Here is a 20,241-nt window from a genome sequence, read left to right as displayed (position 1 = left end):
AGAGAGGGGGAGATCAGGGTACTTGCAAGTTTCAGTAAGTCAAATTTAAGACCTTTTGAAGGCATTTTAAGACCATAAAAGATTGAAATGTAAGACCTACACGACGCATTACCCCAAAAATATTCAAATCAAAGAAATTCTGAAAAAAACATTTTGTTTCAATGAATTCACATAAATAACCTTATTGAATATTTTTTTGGCAAATTTGCAGCGGGCCTCGTATCGGGAGCCTCGTATCGGGAGCCTCGTATCGGGAGCCTCGTACCGGGAGCCTCGTACCGGGAGCTGGGTACAGGAGCTGGGTACTGGAGCTGGGTACAGGAGCTGGGTACTGGAGCTGGGTACTGGAGCTGGGTACAGGAGCTGGGTACAGCTTGTAAACAGCAGTGGATCGCTGTGATCTAGCCATGTCTCATTGAAAGTACACTTTAACACAGAGCCGAACTTTAACAAACTCTGAGGAGACTCAGATGTATTTCGCAGGCAGGTATTGCATCACGGGATTTGTAGTTTATCACCGCGAATGTACCAACACCAAAATCCCCCAGAAAAAACTACAACACAACACTGAACCAACGTTCTGAGGGCAGCGTTCCGCTGGTTTGTGGCAACGACTCCAGAGCTCTGCTTCGTAGCCTACGACTCAACACCTTTTGCTACTTTGTAATAACTTTCTGAGGCCAGCGTTTCTGGAAATGAACGAGGGTAAAACCTTTTTTAGACCTGTCAAAATGAAATTTAAGACCTTGGATAAAAATCTGTCTGTTTTTAAGACGTTTAAGGCCTTCAATTTAAAGTTCCGAATTTTAGATCCAGCAGGAACCCTGGGAGATATACTGCTAAGTGTTGAGGGTGGAAGGGGTTCAGAGAGAGGGGGGGAGATAAACTGCTAAGTGTTGAGGGTGGGAGGGATCCATGTGCAGCACTGAGAGGATAGAAGAGGGAGGAGGGGAGGGGATGAGGAACCAGCTCTGAGGACATGACCAGCTGCAAGGACACACTGACCCGGTCCTGGTCCAACACACACTGACGTGATGCTGAGATGTGTGTGGGTGTATATGTGTGTGTGAGCTTGTGTGTGTATGTGTGTCCACCTACCTCTCAAAGACTGGCCAGGACATCTCTTCACTGAGCTCTGATCCTTCACTGCTCCCTACCCCCCCCACACACACACACACAGTTAGATATGCCAGCTGTGTGTATGAGTGTGTGTGTGTATGAGTGTGTGTGTGCTGACCCAGTGAGATGCCGCTGCTCAGAGTGGAGCTCTCGGCCTGTCCTCTGGAGGGGGCGTGGCTCTCCATGACGCTGTCGTCCAATAGGTGTCGAGAGCCGGCGTTGGGGAAGGTGGCGCTCTTGAACTCCACGCTGTTCATCTTCTGGATGAAGCTGAGAGAGGAGGGGGAGGGTCACACTGAGGAGGAGGGTCACACTGGGGAGGAGGAGGTCTGTAGGGGGTCTCTCTCACTTGTATCCCAGGCTAGGGTTAGGGTTAGGGGGGTCTGTAGGGGGTCTCTCTCACTTGTATCCCAAGCTGTGGCACTTCCTGTGGCCGTAGGGCAGCAGGTTCCTGGGGGAGGGGGGGGTGGCGGGGGCCTTGGTTGCCTCGGCTACGATGATGCCCTTCCTGCCACAGAGAGGAGAGGCAGACCCCTCCTGGCCTGGAGTGAGGGAGAGAGACAGATAAAGATATTTAGAGAGAGAGAGAGACAGAGAGAAGGAGAGAGGGAGGGAGACAAAGAGAGAGGGAGAGAGAGAGATGGAGAGACAGAGAGGGAGAGACAGACATTGAGGGAGGGAGACAGAGAGAGAGAGGGGAGAGAGAGAGGGGGGAGAGAGACAGAAAGATGGAGAGACAGAGAGAGATAGAGAGAGAGGGGGTACCTGCAAGGTCTTCTCTGGGGCGTGGTGTGCTACTGGCTGGCTCAATCTTCAACGATAACCTGAACACAGAGCACACGCTAGTAACTCCACTATACATGCTAGTAACACACTAGTAACTCCACTCTACATGCTAGTAGCTCCACTCTACATGCTAGTAACACGCTAGTAACTCCACTGTACATGCTGGTAACACGCTAGTAACTCCACTCTACATGCTAGTAACACATTAGTAACTCCACAATATATGCTAGTAACACACTAGTAACTCCACTCTACATGCTAGTAACACGCTAGTAACTCCACTCTACATGCTGGTAACACGCTAGTAACTCCACTCTACATGCTAGTAACACATTAGTAGCTCCACAATATATGCTAGTAACACACTAGTAACTCCACTCTACATGCTAGTAACATGGTTGTAACTCCACTCTACATGCTAGTAACATGCTTGTAACTCCACTCTACATGCTAGTAGCATGCTTGTAACTCCACATATTCTCTTGTTAGGGTTAGGCCTAGGGTTTTTCTCTCACTTGTAGTTGTCGTCCTCCACAAACTTCTGCAGCTCCTCGATGTAGCGGACTGAGTTCAGGTACTTCTGGACATGAGGCAGCACAGCCACATCTGAGAGAGACCAGCAGAGAGACAACACTGCTGTAACAGAGAGACCAGCAGAGAGACCAGCACCTCCAGGGATGATCCTGGGGAGGTTGGGTGTGAGTGTGGAAAGTGCCTCACCGTAGCTGCAGGACCTCTGCAAGTCAGAGATGATGCGCAGGATGTTGTTCATCAGGTTGGACCTCTGCTCGTTCTCCAGGATGCTGCCGGTGGAGGGGTAGGCGGAGTCTATGTAGGTGAGGTCAGACAGGTACATCCCTGCAGACAGACAGGTCATACCCAGTCAGACAGACAGACAGGTCACACCCAGTCAGACAGACAGACAGGTCACACCCAGTCAGACAGACAGGTCACACCCAGTCAGACAGACAGACAGGTCACACCCAGTCAGACAGACAGACAGACAGGTCACACCCAGTCAGACAGACAGGTCACACCCAGTCAGACAGACAGGTCACACCCAGTCAGACAGACAGGTCTCTCCTCTCCGAGAAGTTTCCAGTGTGCAACATTACAGAGTAAACGCCACACAATGACTCACATACCATCAATCTTTAAGCTTCTTTCTCTCTCCCTTAGTCTACTCTAGACTAGCCTCTAGGTTAGCCTCCCTCCCTCCGGGACAGCTGAACAGCAGCACAAGGAACATGACAGGATAATATAGCCAGACACATCAAGTATGCGTGGCTGAGTTCCCCCCCCTTCCCTCTCCCTGCAGGACAGAACACCAGCATCTGATCAAAACCAGAGAGAGAGAGGGACAAGGGGGGGAAGGTGCTCATTATGGTGTGTAAACAGTCAAGGAACACTGATCAGACGCCCCCCCCCCTCCCCCCAGCAGAGACTCCCCCAGCAGGGTCTCTCCTCCAGCAGGGTCTCTCCTCCAGCAGGGTCTCTCCTCCAGCAGGGTCTCTCCCCCAGCAGGGTCTCTCCCCCAGTAGGGCCTCTCCTCCCCCCAGTAAGGTCTCTCCCCCAGCAGGGTCTCCCCCCCCCCCAGTAGGGTCTCTCCCCCAGTAAGGTCTCTCCCCCAGCAGGGTCTCCCCCCCCCCCAGTAGGGTCTCTCCCCCAGTAGGGTCTCTCCCCCAGTAGGGTCTCTCCTCCAGCAGGGTCTCTCCCCCAGTATGGTCTCTCCTCCCCCCAGTAGGGTCTCTCCCCCAGTAGGGTCTCTCCTCCAGCAGGGTCTCTCCCCAGTAGGGTCTCTCCTCCAGTAGGGTCTCTCCTCCAGCAGGGTCTCTCCCCCAGTATGGTCTCTCCTCCCCCCAGTAGGGTCTCTCCCCCAGCAGGGTCTCCCCCCCCCCCCCCAGTAGGGTCTCTCCCCAGTAGGGTCTCTCCTCCAGTAGGGTCTCTCCCCAGTAGGGTCTCTCCTCCAGTAGGGTCTCTCCTCCAGCAGTCTCACCCCCAGCAGGGTCTCTCCCCCAGTAGGGTCTCCCCCCCCCCCCAGTAGGGTCTCTCCTCCAGTAGGGTCTCTCCTCCAGCAGGGTCTCTCCTCCAGTAGAGTCTCTCCCCCAGTATGGTCTCCCCCCCCCCCCCAGCAGGGTATTTCCCCCAGCAGGGTCTCTGCTCCAGTTACACTCTAAGAGTCTCCATGTGTTTCAGTCTGACTGGGAAACCAGAGATCAGATTCTGATTGGATACGAAATCTGTAGGGGTTAGTTCTCTTCCTTCTTTGTGATGTCAGAGGGTGTTGCCCCGGCAACAAGGAGAAAAGAAGAAAAAAAAAAAACTTCAACAACACCCCCCCAATCCCCTCTCCTCCCTCCAACCCCACACACTCCTCCCCTCCCTTTAACTACCCTCCTCCTTGGTGAAAACTTTCAGCCACCAGTGAACACAGCCCAGTCATACGGTAGCCGGTAGTAGATAGCCATGCCCCAGCCCTAGCCCCAGCCCTAGCCCCAGCCCCAGTCCTAGCCCCAGCCCCAGTCCTAGCCCTAGCCCCAGCCCTAGCCCCAGAGAGGAGTCTATCTGCAGGCCCTGACGCTGGGAGCTCCAGGGTGGAGGGAGTGCGGCAAGGCGATTGGCCCAGCGAGGACGCAGTGTGCTGGGACACCAGAGAGAGATGAGTCCGGAGCACAGCTGGAGGAGGGGACAGCTCTGAGACGGACTGACTACACACTCCAACAGCTACCGCTGCAGGACACACACACACAGGGAGGTAAGACTCAGGACAGACACACACACACACACACACACACACACACACACACACACACACACAGGGAGGTAAGACTCAGGACACACACACAGGGAGATAAGACTCAGGACAGACACACACACACACTCTCACACACACACACACACACACACACACACACACACACACACACACACAGGGAGGTAAGACTCAGGACACACACACACAGGGAGGTAAGACTCAGGACAGACACACACACACACACACACACAGGGAGATAAGACTCAGGACAGACACACACACACACAGGGAGGTAAGACTCAGGACAGACACACACACACACACACACACACACACAGGGAGATAAGACTCAGGACAGACACACACACACACACACACACACACAGGGAGTTAAGACTCAGGACAGACACACACACACACACACACACACAGGGAGTTAAGACTCAGGACAGACACACACACACACACACACACACACACACACAGGGAGTTAAGACTCAGGACAGACACACACACACACTCTCACACACACACACACACACACACACAGGGAGGTAAGACTCAGGACAGACACACACACACACTCTCACACACACACACACACACACACACACACACACACACACACACACACACACACACAGGGAGTTAAGACTCAGGACAGACACAGGGAGGTAAAAAGGCTATTTTCAGTTGTGAATGTTCTGTGTTCTGCTGTTTGTCTTGCTCTCTGGCTCTCTGTCTGTACATGTGTGTGTGTGTGTACGTGTGTGTTTATGCGCTTGTAAGAGCATGTTCACGAGTGGTTAGGAGGTTTGAGGATGTCGTGTGGCCAGAGGTTTCGCCTCCACACAGAATCACCTAGCAACACTGCTCGACTCCCCCCCCCCCCCCCCTCCCCCTCCCTCCCAAGAGGAACATGTCCAGGCTAACCCCGCACTGGGGGAAGGGAGAGAGAAGATCAGGGGAGATCTGGGAGAGAGAAGATCAGGGGAGATCTGGGAGAGAGAAGATCAGGGGAGATCTGGGAGAGAGAAGATCAGGGGAGATCTGGGAGAGATGTGGAAGGTCATGGTGGATTGTGGTTGTTCTGTTGTCAGATCTTCAAGAGGGGAGGGCTGGTCTGACTTCACTAACTGGGTTGTTTTGGGTTGTTGATGTATGAAGATGGTGGAGTATTTGTGAAGTTTTTCTTGAAGGAAAACAATTCTGGGTATAATTCTATAATTCCCCTGTACATTTCCTCACTACACACACCCCTGACCCTCCATCTGACCCTCCACATGACCCTCCACCTCACCCCTGACCCTCCACCTCACCCCTGACCCTCCATCTGACCCTCCACCTCCCTCACCCTCCACCTCCCTCACCCCTGACCCTCCACCTCCCTCACCCTCCACCTCCCTCACCCTCCACCTCCCTCACCCTCCACCTCACCCCTGACCCTCCACCTCACCCTTGACCCTCCACCTCCCTCCCCCCTGACCCTCCACCTCCCTCACCCCTGACCCTCCACCTCCCTCACCCTCCACCTCACCCCTGACCCTCAGCCATGAACAGTAATAGTATCAGGGTGCTTCCCACCCTGTTCTGTTCCACTCCAACTCTGTCAAGCCACATCTGCTAACACAACAATGGTTACACACACCAGGTACACACACACACACACACACACACCAGGTGCACACACACACACACACCAGGTACACACACAAGCTCAGAGCCAGGTCCCTAAACAGCAAAAGCAGATCCAGTATAAGAGACGCAACAAGGTTCAGTCAAGACTATGGCAGTGGATTGCGAGGCAACAGGCTTCACATGGAGATAAATCACCGAGGAAATCCACCACTTACTCATCTGAGCAGGGAGGGGGATGGGGGGGAGAGAGCATGAGCACCTTTCTGAGTCTTATCCAGAACATTCCGTGCAGAAACAGAGCAGCTTGGCTGGTCCTGAAACGTGTGTGTGTGTGTTCACAAGGGGTTCTATATTTGTTAAAACAGACTGTAGAATAAGTAGCCTTTTTACAGCTGTTAATGAAAAGACAGAGAGAGGGAGGGAGGGAGTGAGGTGAGGCCTTGTTTGAACTCCCCTAAAACACGTGGTGGTGTGAGAGTGTGTGTGTGTGTAGGGGCAGGGTGTATGGGGACTTAACTCCACAAAGACTGATTGATGGAGAGATTGGGGGTGGGGCTCTGATCCAGAACATCACCACACAGTGCTAGGGTTCTACTGCAGAACCATCACCACACAGGACTAGTGTTCTACTGCAGAACCATCACCACACAGGGCTAGGGTTCTACTGCAGAACCATCACCACACAGGGCTAGGGTTCTACTGCAGAACCATCACCACACAGGACTAGGGTTCTACTGCAGAACCATCACCACACAGGACTAGGGTTCTACTGCTGAACCATCACCACACAGGACTAGGGTTCTACTGCAGAACCATCACCACACAGGACTAGGGTTCTACTGCTGAACCATCACCACACAGGGCTAGGGTTCTACTGCAGAACCATCACCACACAGGGCTAGGGTTCTACTGCAGAACCATCACCACACAGGACTAGGGTTATACTGCAGAACCATCACCACACAGGACTAGGGTTCTACTGCTGAACCATCACCACACATGGCTAGGGTTCTACTGCAGAACCATCACCACACAGGACTAGGGTTCTACTGCAGAACCATCACCACACAGGACTAGGGTTCTACTGCTGAAGCATCACCACACAGGAATAGGGTTCTACTGCAGAACCATCACCACACAGGGCTAGGGTTCTACAGCAGAACTTGGAGATCTTAGTTAGATCCTCCTCCATCCACCATGATGTCCCTCTCCCCCTCTCTCCCTCCCTCATTCCTTCCTACTGAAACAGGCTCCAGGACCAATTAGAGCTAAAGAACTGGATTCTTTCACTTCATAAATCCTCAGCTACACTGCTTCTCACTCTCCCCTTCTCATCCCTCCCTCTCTCACCCCCCCTCTCATCCCTCCCCCTCTCATCCCTCCCTCTCTCCCCCTCTCATCCCTCCCCCCCCTCTCTCCCCCTTTCACCCCCCCCCCTTTCTCCCCCTCTCATCCCTCCCCCTCTCATCCCTCCCCCTTTCTCCCCCTCTCATCCCTCCCCCTCTCACCCTCCCCCTCTCATCCCTCCCCCTTTCTCCCCCTCTCATCCCTCCCCCTCTCACCCTCCCCCTCCCCCTCTCACCCCCCCCCCTCCCCCTCTCACCCCCCCCCTTTCTTCCCCTCTCATCCCTCCCCCTCTCATCCCTCCCCCTTTCTCCCCCTCTCATCCCTCCCCCTCTCACCCTCCCCCTCTCCCCCCCCCCCTCCCCCCCCCCCCTTTCTTCCCCTCTCATCTCTTCCCCTCTCATCCCTCCCCCTCTCATCCCTCCCCCTCTCATCCCTCCCCCTCTCATCCCTCCCCCTCTCATCTCTTCCCCTCTCATCCCTCCCCCTCTCATCTCTTCCCCTCTCATCCCTCCCCCTCTCATCTCTTCCCCTCTCATCCCTCCCCCTCTCATCCCTCCCCCTCTCATCCCTCCCCCTCTCATCCCTCCCCCTCTCGTCCCTCTCTCCCACCCTCATCCCTCCCTCCTGCAGAGCCACCATCCTTACGCTGCTGACAGGACAAACACTACGTTCCAAGCGTCCTCTTGTTAGACATGACAGATGGAGTGTGTGTACAAGTGTTTGTGTGTGTATGAGTGCTTATGAATGTTGGTGTGTAGGAAAGTAAGTGTTTGTATGAGTATGAGTGTGTGTGAGTGTGTGTATGAGTGTGTGGTTCAGGGCCATGCTGAGTGAAGACTACAGCTGTTAACTACATAGCCCCCTCGCTCCACATCCCTCAGTCTCTTCCCCCTGTGATGGATGTGTTGTGTGTGTGTCTGGATGCGTGTCTCTGTGTGTCTGTGTGCGTGTCTCTGTGTGTGTGTCTGGATGCGTGTCTCTGTGTGTCTGTGTGCGTGCGTGCGTTTCATTTGGACAGCATGTGGGAAAGTCTGAGAAGCAGATGTTAGAAGCTGGGAAATACATTGGCAATACAAATATAAATACATTTACTGTGATGCATAAGGCGGGAGAGAGAGCGAGCGAGAGAAAGAGGGGGAGAGAGATGGGGAAGGTAAAGGCTTTTCAAATGTAAACTGGGAACAGATATAACCCTCCCTCCCTCCCTCCCTCCCTCCCTCCCTCCCTCCCTCCCTCCCTCCCTCCCTCCCTCCCTCCCTCCCTCCCTCCCTCCCTCCCTCCCTCCCTCCCTCCCTCCCTCCCTCCCTCCCTCCCTCCCTCCCTCCCTCCCTCCCATATCCTTTAATGACTTCTCCAGTCATTTCCTCTCTGGCAGCCATTAATGTGATGTCACTTCCCCAGACACGTCTGTCCCAGTTTGGTCTGGACACAAGATGGCCGACCTCCTCCACCACAACACAGTCTGGCTCCAAGCTGCACACGCCCTCACCACAGACGCCTAGCTCAACCCTCTGGGAGAGAGAGGGAGGGCATGCGTGCATGTGTGTGAAACACTAACACATCAAGATTGTGATCGGTTGAGTCTGGTTTATCCTGATTGGTCCATGTGGAAACTGATGTCCTGATTGGCTAACTCAGACAGCTTGACAGCCAGTGAGATGAGGCCTGGGAGGGAGATGTACCAAGCAGATACTGGGTCATGTGAGAACCTTTCCCCCCTCCCCCCCATGCAGAGGAGAGCACAACACTCTCTCTGCCTCCCTCTCTCCTCTGCTACAAGAGAGAGAGAATCCCGTCTGCTTGAGTGCGTGTGTAAATTGCTCTACCTCCTAACCCTTCTCAGAACCCTGGAATGTCTTTCATCTGCAGTTCAGAGGATCCAGGGTCTCTCGTACTCAGAAACACTGAGGAGATCACTGTAGGGTTAGAGGGGGGGAGAGAGAAGGGAGGAGAGAGGGGAGGAGAGAGGGAGTAGAGATCACTGTCAGGGTTGGAGAGGGGGGGGAGGAGAGAGGGAAACATGGAGGGAGACAGATAGACACAGAGAGACAGACACAGAGAGAGACAGACACAGAGAGAGACAGAGACAGACAGACACAGAGAGAGACAGACACAGAGAGAGACAGATACAGAGAGAGACAGAGACAGACACAGAGAGAGACAGAGACAGATACAGAGAGAGACAGAGACAGACACAGAGAGAGACAGAGACAGACACAGAGAGAGACAGAGACAGACACAGAGAGAGACAGACACAGAGAGAGACAGAGACAGACACAGAGAGAGACAGACACAGAGAGAGACAGATACAGAGAGAGACAGAGACAGACACAGAGAGAGACAGACACAGAGATAGACAGATACAGAGAGAGACAGAGACAGACACAGAGAGAGACAGAGACAGACAGACACAGAGATAGACAGATACAGAGAGAGACAGAGACAGACACAGAGAGAGACAGAGACAGACAGACACAGAGATAGACAGAGACGCAGATTGATAGAAGAAGGAAGGAGAGAGAGAGAAGGAAGGAGAGAGAGAGAAGGAGACAAAGATAGAGTGACAAATATAGGACACGCAGACAGAGCCCAGAGAGTACAAAGGAATATAACAGAGAAATATATAAGGAAGGAGAAATAATTAGAAGAGAATAAAGTAGTAGGTAAGTAAGACAGAGAGGGAGAGCGAGAGGATAGGAGGAGGAGAGAGAGGCCAGGAGGAGGAGAGGATAGGAGGGGGAGAGAGGAGGGGGAGAGAGGCCAGGAGGAGGAGAGAGGATAGGAGGGGGAGAGGGAGAGAGATGCCAGGAGGGGAGAGAGGAGGGGGAGAGAGGATAGGAGGGGGAGAGAGAGGCCAGGAGGAGGAGAGAGAGGCCAGGAGGAGGAGAGAGAGGCCAGGAGGGGGAGAGAGAGGCCAGGAGGAGGAGAGAGGATAGGAGGGTGAGAGAGGATAGGAGGGGGAGAGAGGATAGGAGGGGGAGAGAGGTGAGGGAGAGAGGAGGGGGAGAGAGGGAGGCCAGGAGTAGGAGAGGATAGGAGGGGTAGGAGACAGGCCAGGAGGAGATGTAATAAGTCCTTATATTGACAGTCACCCAGCCAGTACACATTCCTGACACCTGAGGGTAGCAGGGTGTGTGAGGGTGTTCAGGAGAGAACCCACTCCCCAGAGACAGCAGGGTGTGTGTGTGTGTGTGAGCAGACACCTCCTACAGAGGTCAGTGTGTGTGTGTGTGTGTGAGCAGACACCTCCTACAGAGGTCAGTGTGTGTGTGTGTGAGCAGACACCTCCTACAGAGGTCAGTGTGTGTGTGTGTGTGTGAGCAGACACCTCCTACAGAGGTCAGTGTGTGTGTGTGTGTGCGAGCAGACACCTCCTACAGAGGTCAGTGTGTGTGTGTGTGTGTGTGAGCAGACACCTCCTACAGAGGTCAGTGTGTGTGTGTGTGTGTGAGCAGACACCTCCTACAGAGGTCAGTGTGTGTGTGTGTGTGAGCAGACACCTCCTACAGAGGTCAGTGTGTGTGTGTGTGAGCAGACACCTCCTACAGAGGTCAGTGTGTGTGTGTGTGAGCAGACACCTCCTACAGAGGTCAGTGTGTGTGTGTGTGAGCAGACACCTCCTACAGAGGTCAGTGTGTGTGTGTGTGTGAGCAGACACCTCCTACAGAGGTCAGTGTGTGTGTGTGTGTGTGTGAGCAGACACCTCCTACAGAGGTCAGTGTGTGTGTGTGTGTGAGCAGACACCTCCTACAGAGGTCAGTGTGTGTGTGTGTGTGAGCAGACACCTCCTACAGAGGTCAGTGTGTGTGTGTGTGAGCAGACACCTCCTACAGAGGTCAGTGTGTGTGTGTGTGAGCAGACACCTCCTACAGAGGTCAGTGTGTGTGTGTGTGAGCAGACACCTCCTACAGAGGTCAGTGTGTGTGTGTGTGAGCAGACACCTCCTACAGAGGTCAGTGTGTGTGTGTGTGAGCAGACACCTCCTACAGAGGTCAGTGTGTGTGTGTGTGTGAGCAGACACCTCCTACAGAGGTCAGTGTGTGTGTGTGTGTGTGTGAGCAGACACCTCCTACAGAGGTCAGTGTGTGTGTGTGTGTGAGCAGACACCTCCTACAGAGGTCAGTGTGTGTGTGTGTGAGCAGACACCTCCTACAGAGGTCAGCGTGTGTGCGTGTGAGAGCTGGTGTCTGGAGCCACATGGTGCAGAGTGGCTCTGTGTTTACAGGCAGTCTGACAGGGGCACAGCCCCTGCCCCAGCAGTTCCACAGACACACACCAGAGCCCCTCCCTCAGGCTGTGCTCCTGCCCTGATCACAGAGCCCCTCTGCCTGGCCAGCAGGGCTGACAGCTCAGGGGGCTCCTAGTCATTAGCCATGAACATGTTAGCTAATTGTGAAGGTCTGTGTGGCTGAGGAGGCTGGGTTCAGGAGCTGCAGGGGGGGCAGGGCAGCAGGTCTGCCTGGGAGGCCGCTCGCCTGGACACACGCTGGGGCTTCTGGGAATCACTGACCCAGTGACTTATCTGTTCACAGGAAACCAGAAGGAGAACCATAAGAAGAACCAGAAAGAGAACCAGAAGGAGAACCAGACCTGCAGAGGTGTAACCAAGACCTCCAGGGGCATGCGAGGGCTGGCGTGGGCAGTGTGCGCCCTGCTCTGCCTCTCCCTGGCAGGGGAGAGCCACGGCCGGAGGCCTGGGGAGCAGGCTGGCCCCGGGAGCAGCCGGGGGGGGAGGGGGACCCTACTCAGGACCAGGAGGGCGACTCTGGACCCAGACGCCAAGAAGTGCTCCTACACCTTCCTGATCCCAGAGCAGAAGATCACAGGTGAACTCTCCCTGGATGCTCACCTCAAACACAGGCAGCTCCAGGGACTAGCAGCCTTCTGTTGTGTCGACAGCTGTGATTGTTTCCATAGTCTAACTGTGATCGTCAAACAGGTCAGTGATAGCCTGATCTGTGCTGATCTGTGATCGTCTACCTGGTCTGTCTCCAGGGCCAATCTGTGCGAGCTCCACGGGCCCTGAGGCAGACACAGACCGGGTGACCCGCATGGACATCTCGTCCGTGCAGGAGGTCCTGGCCCGGCAGCGCAGGGAGCTGGAGAACCTGCAGCTGGTGGTGAACGTGGACGGGAACATGGTGACGGAGATGAAGCTGCTGAGGAAGGAGAGCAGGAATATGAACTCCAGAGTGACGCAGCTCTACATGCAGCTGCTGCACGAGATCATCAGGAAGAGGGACAACTCCTTGGAGCTGGCCCAGCTGGAGGTCCGCATCATGAACGTCACGTCGGAGATGCTGCGCCTGGCCTCACGCTACAAGGAGCTGGAAGCCCGCTTCTCGGTCATGGCCGGGGTGGTGAACAACCAGTCCCAGCTGATCACCACGCTGGAGGAGCAGTGTATGCGGGCAGGGGGGCGGGGGGAGCTGCCCCTGGTGCCCCCCCTGGTGCCCGTGGTCCCCGAGAACCTCCCAGTCAACAGCCGCTTCACCAACGAGATCCAGAGAGACCACTCCAGGGCCTTCACAAGAGGGTCCCGCATGGACTCCCCCACCGCCAGCCCCTTTGGTCTGGCCCCCCCTGTGCCCCAGGGCACCCTCAGCTCTGACGGTGAGTACCAAGTCCGGAGAAATTGGAGGGGGAGACACAATTCACTTATATGAAGAACCGAAACAGATTATAGCTCCATTGCGAGTAAGAAGCAGGAGTAGCCAGTTCGTAAACCTTGCCAACGTTAAATTAGCATAGCCGTGGCTAATGGGGCATGTAATTCTCCAGCAGTCGTAATAGTGCATGTAATTCCCTGCAATGCCTTCTGGGAAGGAGGGCCCGGGGGGCCCAACACTGGCACACAGGAGATCCAGTGACATCACACATTCCTGTCATTCCCTCCTGCCAGCTGGATTGACCAACAGGAAAGAGATGTGGGGAGAGAGAGGCTGAGGGGAGGCTAGGGGGGACGGAGGCTGGGGGGAGGCTAGGGGGGACGGAGGCTGGGGGAGGGAGACACTGGGGGAGGGAGGCTGGGGGAGGAAGAGACTGGGAAGAGAGAAGATCTCTGTGTGTATGGTACGGTTTAAAGGTCTTTCTGAGCTGACAGATTTATGATGGTCAAGTCCAGTCTAAATGCCATCCATCAAAGAGAAACAGCAGTCCTCAATCACAGCGAGGCAGAGGACAACCCAGGCAGAGGCAGAGAGAGAGGCAGAGAGAGAGGGAGGCAGAGAGAGAGAGGGAGGCAGAGAGAGAGGGAGATAGAGTCAGAGAGAGAGGAAGAGAGAGGCAAAGAGGGAGGCAGGCAGAGAGAGAGGCAGAGAGAGAGAGAGGCAGAGAGAGAGAGGGAGGCAGAGAGAGAGGCAGCGAGGGAGGGAGGCCGAGAGAGAGGCAGAGAGAGAGGGAGACAGAGAGAGAGGCAGAGAGAGGCAGGGAGGCAGAGAGAGAGGCAGAGAGAGAGGGAGGCAGAGAGAGAGGCAGGGAGGCAGAGAGGGAGGGAGGCAGAGAGAGAGGCAGAGAGAGGCAGGGAGGCAGAGAGAGAGGCAGAGAGAGAGGAAGGATGAGAGACTGATGCTGGGTAGGTATCTCTTGGTAGGTATCTCTTGGTAGGTATCTCTTGGTAGGTATCTCTTGGTAGGTATCTCTTGGTAGGTATCTCTTGGTAGGTATCTCTTGGCACATGTTTCTACTGAGCACCAGACCGGCACCCATCTGGGTGTCAGACAGACAGAACCGGCTGATCGAACAGAATAAAACTTTATTTTCCAACCATCCCTCCAGATGACAAATAAGCTGTTCTAGCACCATCTTCCTTCCAACCGCCCTCCCTCCCTCCCCATCTCCCGACCAAGAGTCCGCCACAACAACAGATTAGACATCTAAAAGCCAGAATACATTCAGCATGAAACCACTTCTCATGGTAACAGATGTGCTTGGGAACTGCTGTGTGGATGAGGCAGTGTGGATGAGTGGTGACAGAGAGAGGAGAGGGAGGGGGGAACCCCTCAAGTAAAATAAAGGATGTGAAATGAAGATGTGTGGTTAGCAGCAGTAGCCCAGGAGGGGGTCAGGTGAGTGGGGGCAGCAGGCTGGGGCTGGACTCTCAGGTACCAAAGGAGGATGTACAGTCATCTCTGCTTCTACTCCAACCAGCTGAGAAAACCTCCCCCCCGCCCGCCCTGGCCCCCATACAATGATGGTCTTCATAGCACTTCAATACACGTTATCCACACAGGGGAGAGGGGGTGGGGGGGCCGGGGCGGGGGGGCCGGGCAGGGTATCATATTGGTCCAGCTGTCTTAGACTTCACAGAGACATCTGTGGTGATCTCTCCCACACACAAAACCACAAGCTCACCAGACCTCCCCTCCCCTCCCCTCCCCTCCCCTCCCCTCCCCTCCCCTCCCCTCCCCTCCCCTCTCCTCTCCTCTCCTCTCCTCTCCCAGGGCCGTTCAGGGACTGCTCCCAGGTACGAGCAGCGGGCCACAGCACCAGTGGCATGTACCTGCTGCAGGCGGGGGCCGGGGGGGCCGGGGGGGCCGGGGGGCTGATCCAGGCCTGGTGCGACCAGACCCTGGACCACGGGGGCTGGACCGTGCTCCAGAGACGTCAAGATGGATCAGTCAACTTCTTCAGGAACTGGGAAAACTACAAGGTGGGAGACCGCTCTACGTGTGTGTGTGTGTGTGTAGTATAAGTGTACTGGCGTGTAACACGAGTGTGCTGTGTGTATGTGTGTGTGCAGAAGGGTTTCGGGAACATCGACAGTGAGTACTGGCTGGGTCTGGACAACATGTACCGGCTGTCCAGCCAGACTGACTACAAGCTGCTGGTGGAGCTGGAGGACTGGGTGGGGAAGAAGGTGTACGCTGAGTACAGCAGCTTCACCCTGGAGCCTGAGAGCCAGGGCTACCGCCTGCGTCTCGGCTCCTACCAGGGCAACGCTGGAGACTCCCTCAGCAGCAACAACGGCAAGCAGTTCACCACCCTGGACCGAGACAAGGACACCTTCTCAGGTGGGTGGGTGTGGGTGTGTGGGTGTGTATTTCTTGCGGGCATGCACTGAGCCTTCTCTCCTCCCGGGCTAACTGACTCTCTCTCGCCACAGCTAACTGACTCTCTCTCCCCTCTCCCCCCAGGTAACTGACTCTCTCTCCCCTCTCCCCACAGCTAACTGACTCTCTCTCCCCTCTCCCCCCAGGTAACTGACTCTCTCTCCCCTCTCCCCCCAGGTAACTGACTCTCTCTCCCCTCTCCCCCCAGCTAACTGACTCTCTCCCCTTTCCCCCCAGCTAACTGACTCTCTCTCCCCCCAGGTAACTGATTCTCTCTCCCCTCTCCCCCGAGGTAACTGACTCTCTCTCCCCCCAGCTAACTGACTCTCTCTCTCCCCTCTCCCCCCAGCTAACTGACTCTCTCTCCCCTCTCCCCCCAGCTAACTGACTCTCTCTCCCCTCTCCCCCCAGCTAAGTGACTCTCTCTCCCCTCTCCCCCCAGCTAAGTGACTCTCTCTCCCTCTCCCCCCAGCTAAGTGACTCTCTCTCCCCTCTCCCCCCAGCTAAGTGACTCTCTCTCCCCTCTCCCCCGAGGTAACTGACTCTCTCTCCCCTCTCCCCCGAGGTAACTGACTCTCTCTCCCCTCTCCCCTGAGGTAACTGACTCTCTCTCCCCCCTCCAGCTAACTGACTCTCTCTCCCCTCTCCCCTGAGGTAACTGACTCTCTCTCCCCCCTCCAGCTAACTGACTCTCTCTCCCCTCTCCCCGGAGGTAACTGACTCTCTCTCCCCCCTCCAGCTAACTGACTCTCTCTCCCCTCTCCCCCCAGCTAAGTGACTCTCTCTCCCCTCTCCCCCCAGGTAACTGCGCCCACTTCCACAAGGGGGGCTGGTGGTACAGTGGCTGTGGCCAGGCCAACCTGAACGGGGTGTGGTACAGTGGGGGCGTGTACCGCAGCAAGTTTCAGGATGGCATCTTCTGGGCCGAGTACGGAGGAGGGTTTTACTCTCTCAAGACTACACGCATGATGATCAGACCCATCGACTGAGCTGGGAGCTCCCCTCACCCTCCAGCCCTCCCCTCACCCACCCTCCAGCCCTCCCCTCACCCACCCTCCAGCCCTCCCCTCACCCACCCTCCAGCCCTCCCCTCACCCACCCTCCAGCCCTCTCCTCACCCACCCTCCAGCCCTCTCCTCACCCACCCTCCCTCATCTTCCCACCCTCCAGCCCTCCCCTCACCCTCCAGCCCTCTCCTCACCCACCCTCCAGCCCTCTCCTCACCCACCCTCCCTCATCTTCCCACCCTCCAGCCCTCCCCTCACCCACCCTCCAGCCCTCCCCTCACCCACCCTCCAGCCCTCCCCTCACCCACCCTCCAGCCCTCCCCTCACCCTCCAGCCCTCCCCTCACCCTCCAGCCCTCTCCTCACCCACCCTCCTTCATCTTCCCACCCTCCAGCCCTCCCCTCACCCACCCTCCAGCCCTCCCCTCACCCACCCTCCAGCCCTCTCCTCACCCACCCTCCAGCCCTCTCCTCACCCACCCTCCAGCCCTCTCCTCACCCACCCTCCAGCCCTCCCCTCACCCTCCAGCCCTCTCCTCACCCTCCAACATACACATACATGTCAAACTGTTTAACAGGAGAGATCTGCCAGGAGGAGGAGGAGGAAGGCTGTGGTATGTAAATATGATTTGCTGTATGTGTTAATTTATAGAAGATCCTGCTCAGGCATGTGAAACCGTCAGTAAGGTCCCTGTGTCAGAGGGTTAACTGTGCTTCATGCAGCAAGGTCCCTGTGTCAGAGGGTTAACTGTGCTTCATGTTTGATGAATGCTGACTGCAGGCTAGTTCTTGTTCCACACATGTACGTAAGATAATGTGTTTCATTTGTCCTCTCATTCATGAAAAAACCCAAGAGCTTCTGGTGTTGAAGAGGAGATGCAGAGAAAATGACAAATATGCATTTATAGTTATTTAACACTGTATAGTCATATCCAGCTCTATTTATCCTGGTCTGGTCAGACACACACACACACACACACACACGGACGAACGTCAGGCTGACAGGAGGTGAACCAGTCTCAATGCAACTCCAAATAAACCATGTGTAAATATTGCCTTCTCTAATGCCTGGTCATTCACTGCAACCCTGAACATCCCTCTGCTCCAGGGAGGAGACAGGAGGAGAAGACAAGAGGAGGAGACAGGAGAAGAGAGGAGACAGGAGAAGAGAGGAGACAGGAGGAGACAGGAGTAGACAGGAGAAGAGAGGAGACAGGAGGAGACAGGAGGAGAAAGGAGGAGAAAGGAGGAGACAGGAGGAGACAGGAGGAGACAGGAGGAGACAGGAGGAGAAAGGAGGAGAAAGGAGAGGAGGGGATGAAGAACAGAGGAGAGGAGAGATCAGTTCCTTCCCTGCAGTTAACTCCATCGCGTCATTCTAGACGTAGATAAAAGAGATTATGTCACTAAATAAGAAACCCATTTCTAATGGTGGTAGAGAACCCATACAGGATGATTGTGTGCATGTGAGAGGAGAGAGAGAAGGATGCTGCTACTGGGGTGAGAACTGAAAGGATAGAAAAAGAGAGGAGAAGAAAGAGAGGAGGAGGGTAAAAGGTTTAGGGTTATGGGAGAGACATATTTTCCATATTAAACACTGCGGTTGTGATATATTTCCTTAAGTTCTGTTTCTCCTCTGACCCCTGTCTCAGTAGAGCTGTAAGTTACAGAACATCACTCTGAAGGCTGAGGTAGCATGAGCTCATGTGCACACACACACACACGCTCACACACACACACACGCTCACACACACACACAGGACAATGGGACTACTATAGCGTCTAACCAGGCCCAGAGCCAGTCACCGAGGGAGACGTCTATTACAGCCCAGCCATGTTAGCTATCCTGTCTGCCAGCAGACCATGGAAACACAGCAGGCTGGCTGGCCACTAGCATGCAAGGCTAGCAACCCAGGCTAGTACACCAGGCTAGTACACCAGGCTAGTACACCAGGCTAGCACACTAGGCTAGCACACCCAGTCTACATTAGACTGTCAGCAGTAGGCTCAGGCTGTAGTCTGAGCCAGGTCATGGCTGACTGAAGATATTCAACATCACTGGCTCTCTCACACATGTGCAGGAGCGGAGCAGCATCAATGCAGTCTGTCACCATCCTCTGCACACACACTGGCCCTCTCAGTCCCAGTGACACGACAGAGAGAGTGTGCGTGTTACAGAGAGACTATCTGTGATCTCCAGCCATCCCAGTCAGGAGCCAAACCCCAAACCAGAGGGAGACCCTCTCTCTCCTCCTTCCTCTCTCCCTCCCTCTCTCTCCTCCTCCCTCCTTCTCTCTCCCTCTCTCTCCTCCCCCCTCCTCTGGGACTGTAGCCCACTAGCTTCAGAACCAAGTCCCTGTGTGTGTGTGTGTGTGTGAGACAGTGTAAAGGTGTGTGTGTGTGACAGTGTAAAGGTGTGTGTGACCTTTGACCTGTGGGGGCAGCAGACACAGAGGCTCCTGTCTTCCTCAGAGCCAACTCATCAGCCTGCTCACTTCCTGCTTCGCAGCCAATCACAGGAGGACAAAGAGCCCTCAGAACAGAAGGGCTTGACTGAGAGACACACACACACACACATACTGACAACAAGGAGCTAGTCAGGGAGCACAACTCCAGCTCTGTCACCGATAACACACACACACACACACACCTGCTCACGAGTAGCAGACAAACACACACACACACACACACACACACACACACTGCACCATCTCCAACATCTGAAAGCTGAAGTCACGGCACTCCTACAGTCCTGCCCCACATGTCAGGGATTTCACGGCTGTGTGTGAGTGTGCGTATATATGTGTGTGTGTGTGAGTCCTACCCAGGTAGGGGATACAGGACGTCATGCTCTGGCTGCGTATGTAGTCTCTCAGACGTTTGTAGTTGTCCTCCTTCGACATCAAGTACTCCAGACGCTCAAACGACGCCTTGTCCTTACGACTCAACATCTAGAGGAAGAGCCGGACATTACCACCCATTACAACCCTCCTGTAGATAGATACACTCTCCACACAGGTTAGGGGCTTGGGGTTCGTGGTGAAGGGGTTGGGGGTGAAGGGGTTGGAAGTGAAGGGGTTGGAGGTGAAGGGGTTGAAGGTGAAGGGGTTGGAGGTGAAGGGGTTGGAGGTGAAGGGGTTGGAGGTGAAGGGGTTGGAGGTGAAGGGGTTGGAGGTGAAGGGGTTGGAGGTGAAGGGGTTGGAGGTGAAGGGGTTGGAGGTGAAGGGGTTGGAGGTAAAGGGGTTGGAGGTGAAGGGGTTGGAGGTGAAGGGGTTGGAGGTGAAGGGGTTGGAGGTGAAGGGGTTGGAGGTGAAGGGGTTGGAGGTGAAGGGGTTGGAGGTGAAGGGGTTGGAGGTGAAGGGGTTGGAGGTGAAGGGTTAGGGTTGGCCTCACCGCCCAGGTCTTGGTGAGTCTGTAGATGGGAGCGCTCTGCAGGCCAGACACCACGGCCATGACAGCATGCAGGTTGTTCATGTCACACAGCTTCTGCACGGAACACACACACACACACACACACTCAAGTTGTTGATTTAGCAGAC

At 55.1% G+C, this 20,241-nt stretch overlaps 2 protein-coding genes across 10 annotated transcripts in view; one reads left to right on the top strand and one right to left on the bottom strand.

Annotated features, from left to right (window-relative positions):
• The window catches only part of ralgps2 (Ral GEF with PH domain and SH3 binding motif 2), a 43,854-nt gene that overhangs the window by 2,327 nt on the left and 21,286 nt on the right, over positions 1 to 20,241 (bottom strand). For all 7 annotated transcript variants that reach the window (XM_084692560.1, XM_084692558.1, XM_084692555.1 and 4 more), the window contains 8 exons: positions 20,096 to 20,188; positions 19,527 to 19,653; positions 2,626 to 2,763; positions 2,421 to 2,511; positions 1,885 to 1,943; positions 1,523 to 1,661; positions 1,238 to 1,389; positions 1,099 to 1,153 (listed from right to left, as the gene is read on the bottom strand). In XM_084692560.1, the coding sequence (XP_084548686.1) occupies positions 1,099 to 1,153; positions 1,238 to 1,389; positions 1,523 to 1,661; positions 1,885 to 1,943; positions 2,421 to 2,511; positions 2,626 to 2,763; positions 19,527 to 19,653; positions 20,096 to 20,188 (854 nt within the window). The remainder of the gene's footprint in view (positions 1 to 1,098; positions 1,154 to 1,237; positions 1,390 to 1,522; positions 1,662 to 1,884; positions 1,944 to 2,420; positions 2,512 to 2,625; positions 2,764 to 19,526; positions 19,654 to 20,095; positions 20,189 to 20,241) is intronic.
• Positions 4,335 to 16,786, top strand: angptl1a (angiopoietin-like 1a). Of its 3 annotated transcripts, none has more exons than XM_084692562.1 (6): positions 4,335 to 4,660; positions 12,178 to 12,471; positions 12,641 to 13,258; positions 15,088 to 15,296; positions 15,387 to 15,657; positions 16,498 to 16,785. In XM_084692562.1, the coding sequence occupies exons 2-6, from the start codon at positions 12,267 to 12,269 to the stop codon at positions 16,683 to 16,685; spliced, it is 1,491 nt and encodes a 496-aa protein (XP_084548688.1). In that variant the 5' UTR covers positions 4,335 to 4,660; positions 12,178 to 12,266; the 3' UTR covers positions 16,686 to 16,785. The 3 variants fall into 3 exon arrangements, with proteins under 3 accessions (XP_084548688.1, XP_084548689.1, XP_084548690.1); XM_084692563.1 differs by lacking the exon at positions 4,335 to 4,660 and adding an exon at positions 4,703 to 4,872 and having other exon boundaries at positions 16,498 to 16,786; XM_084692564.1 differs by lacking the exon at positions 4,335 to 4,660 and adding an exon at positions 5,202 to 5,214 and having other exon boundaries at positions 16,498 to 16,786.

The sequence above is a fragment of the Hypomesus nipponensis genome, chromosome 26, assembly GCF_054491055.1.
Source record: "Hypomesus nipponensis isolate SF chromosome 26, ASM5449105v1, whole genome shotgun sequence".
Taxonomy (NCBI): domain Eukaryota; kingdom Metazoa; phylum Chordata; class Actinopteri; order Osmeriformes; family Osmeridae; genus Hypomesus; species Hypomesus nipponensis.
Note: the sequence above shows the minus strand (reverse complement) of the source record. Positions and strands in the feature narration are given on the sequence as shown.

Excerpts from the sequence above, each read along its gene's own strand:
- angptl1a (XM_084692563.1), top strand. The coding sequence starts at position 12,267 with ATGCGAGGGCTGGCGTGGGCAGTGTGCGCCCTGCTCTGCCTCTCCCTG. Across the intron at positions 13,259-15,087 it reads GGGCACCCTCAGCTCTGACG|GGCCGTTCAGGGACTGCTCC; the intron begins GTGAGTACCAAG and ends CTCCTCTCCCAG. Across the intron at positions 15,297-15,386 it reads GGAACTGGGAAAACTACAAG|AAGGGTTTCGGGAACATCGA; the intron begins GTGGGAGACCGC and ends GTGTGTGTGCAG.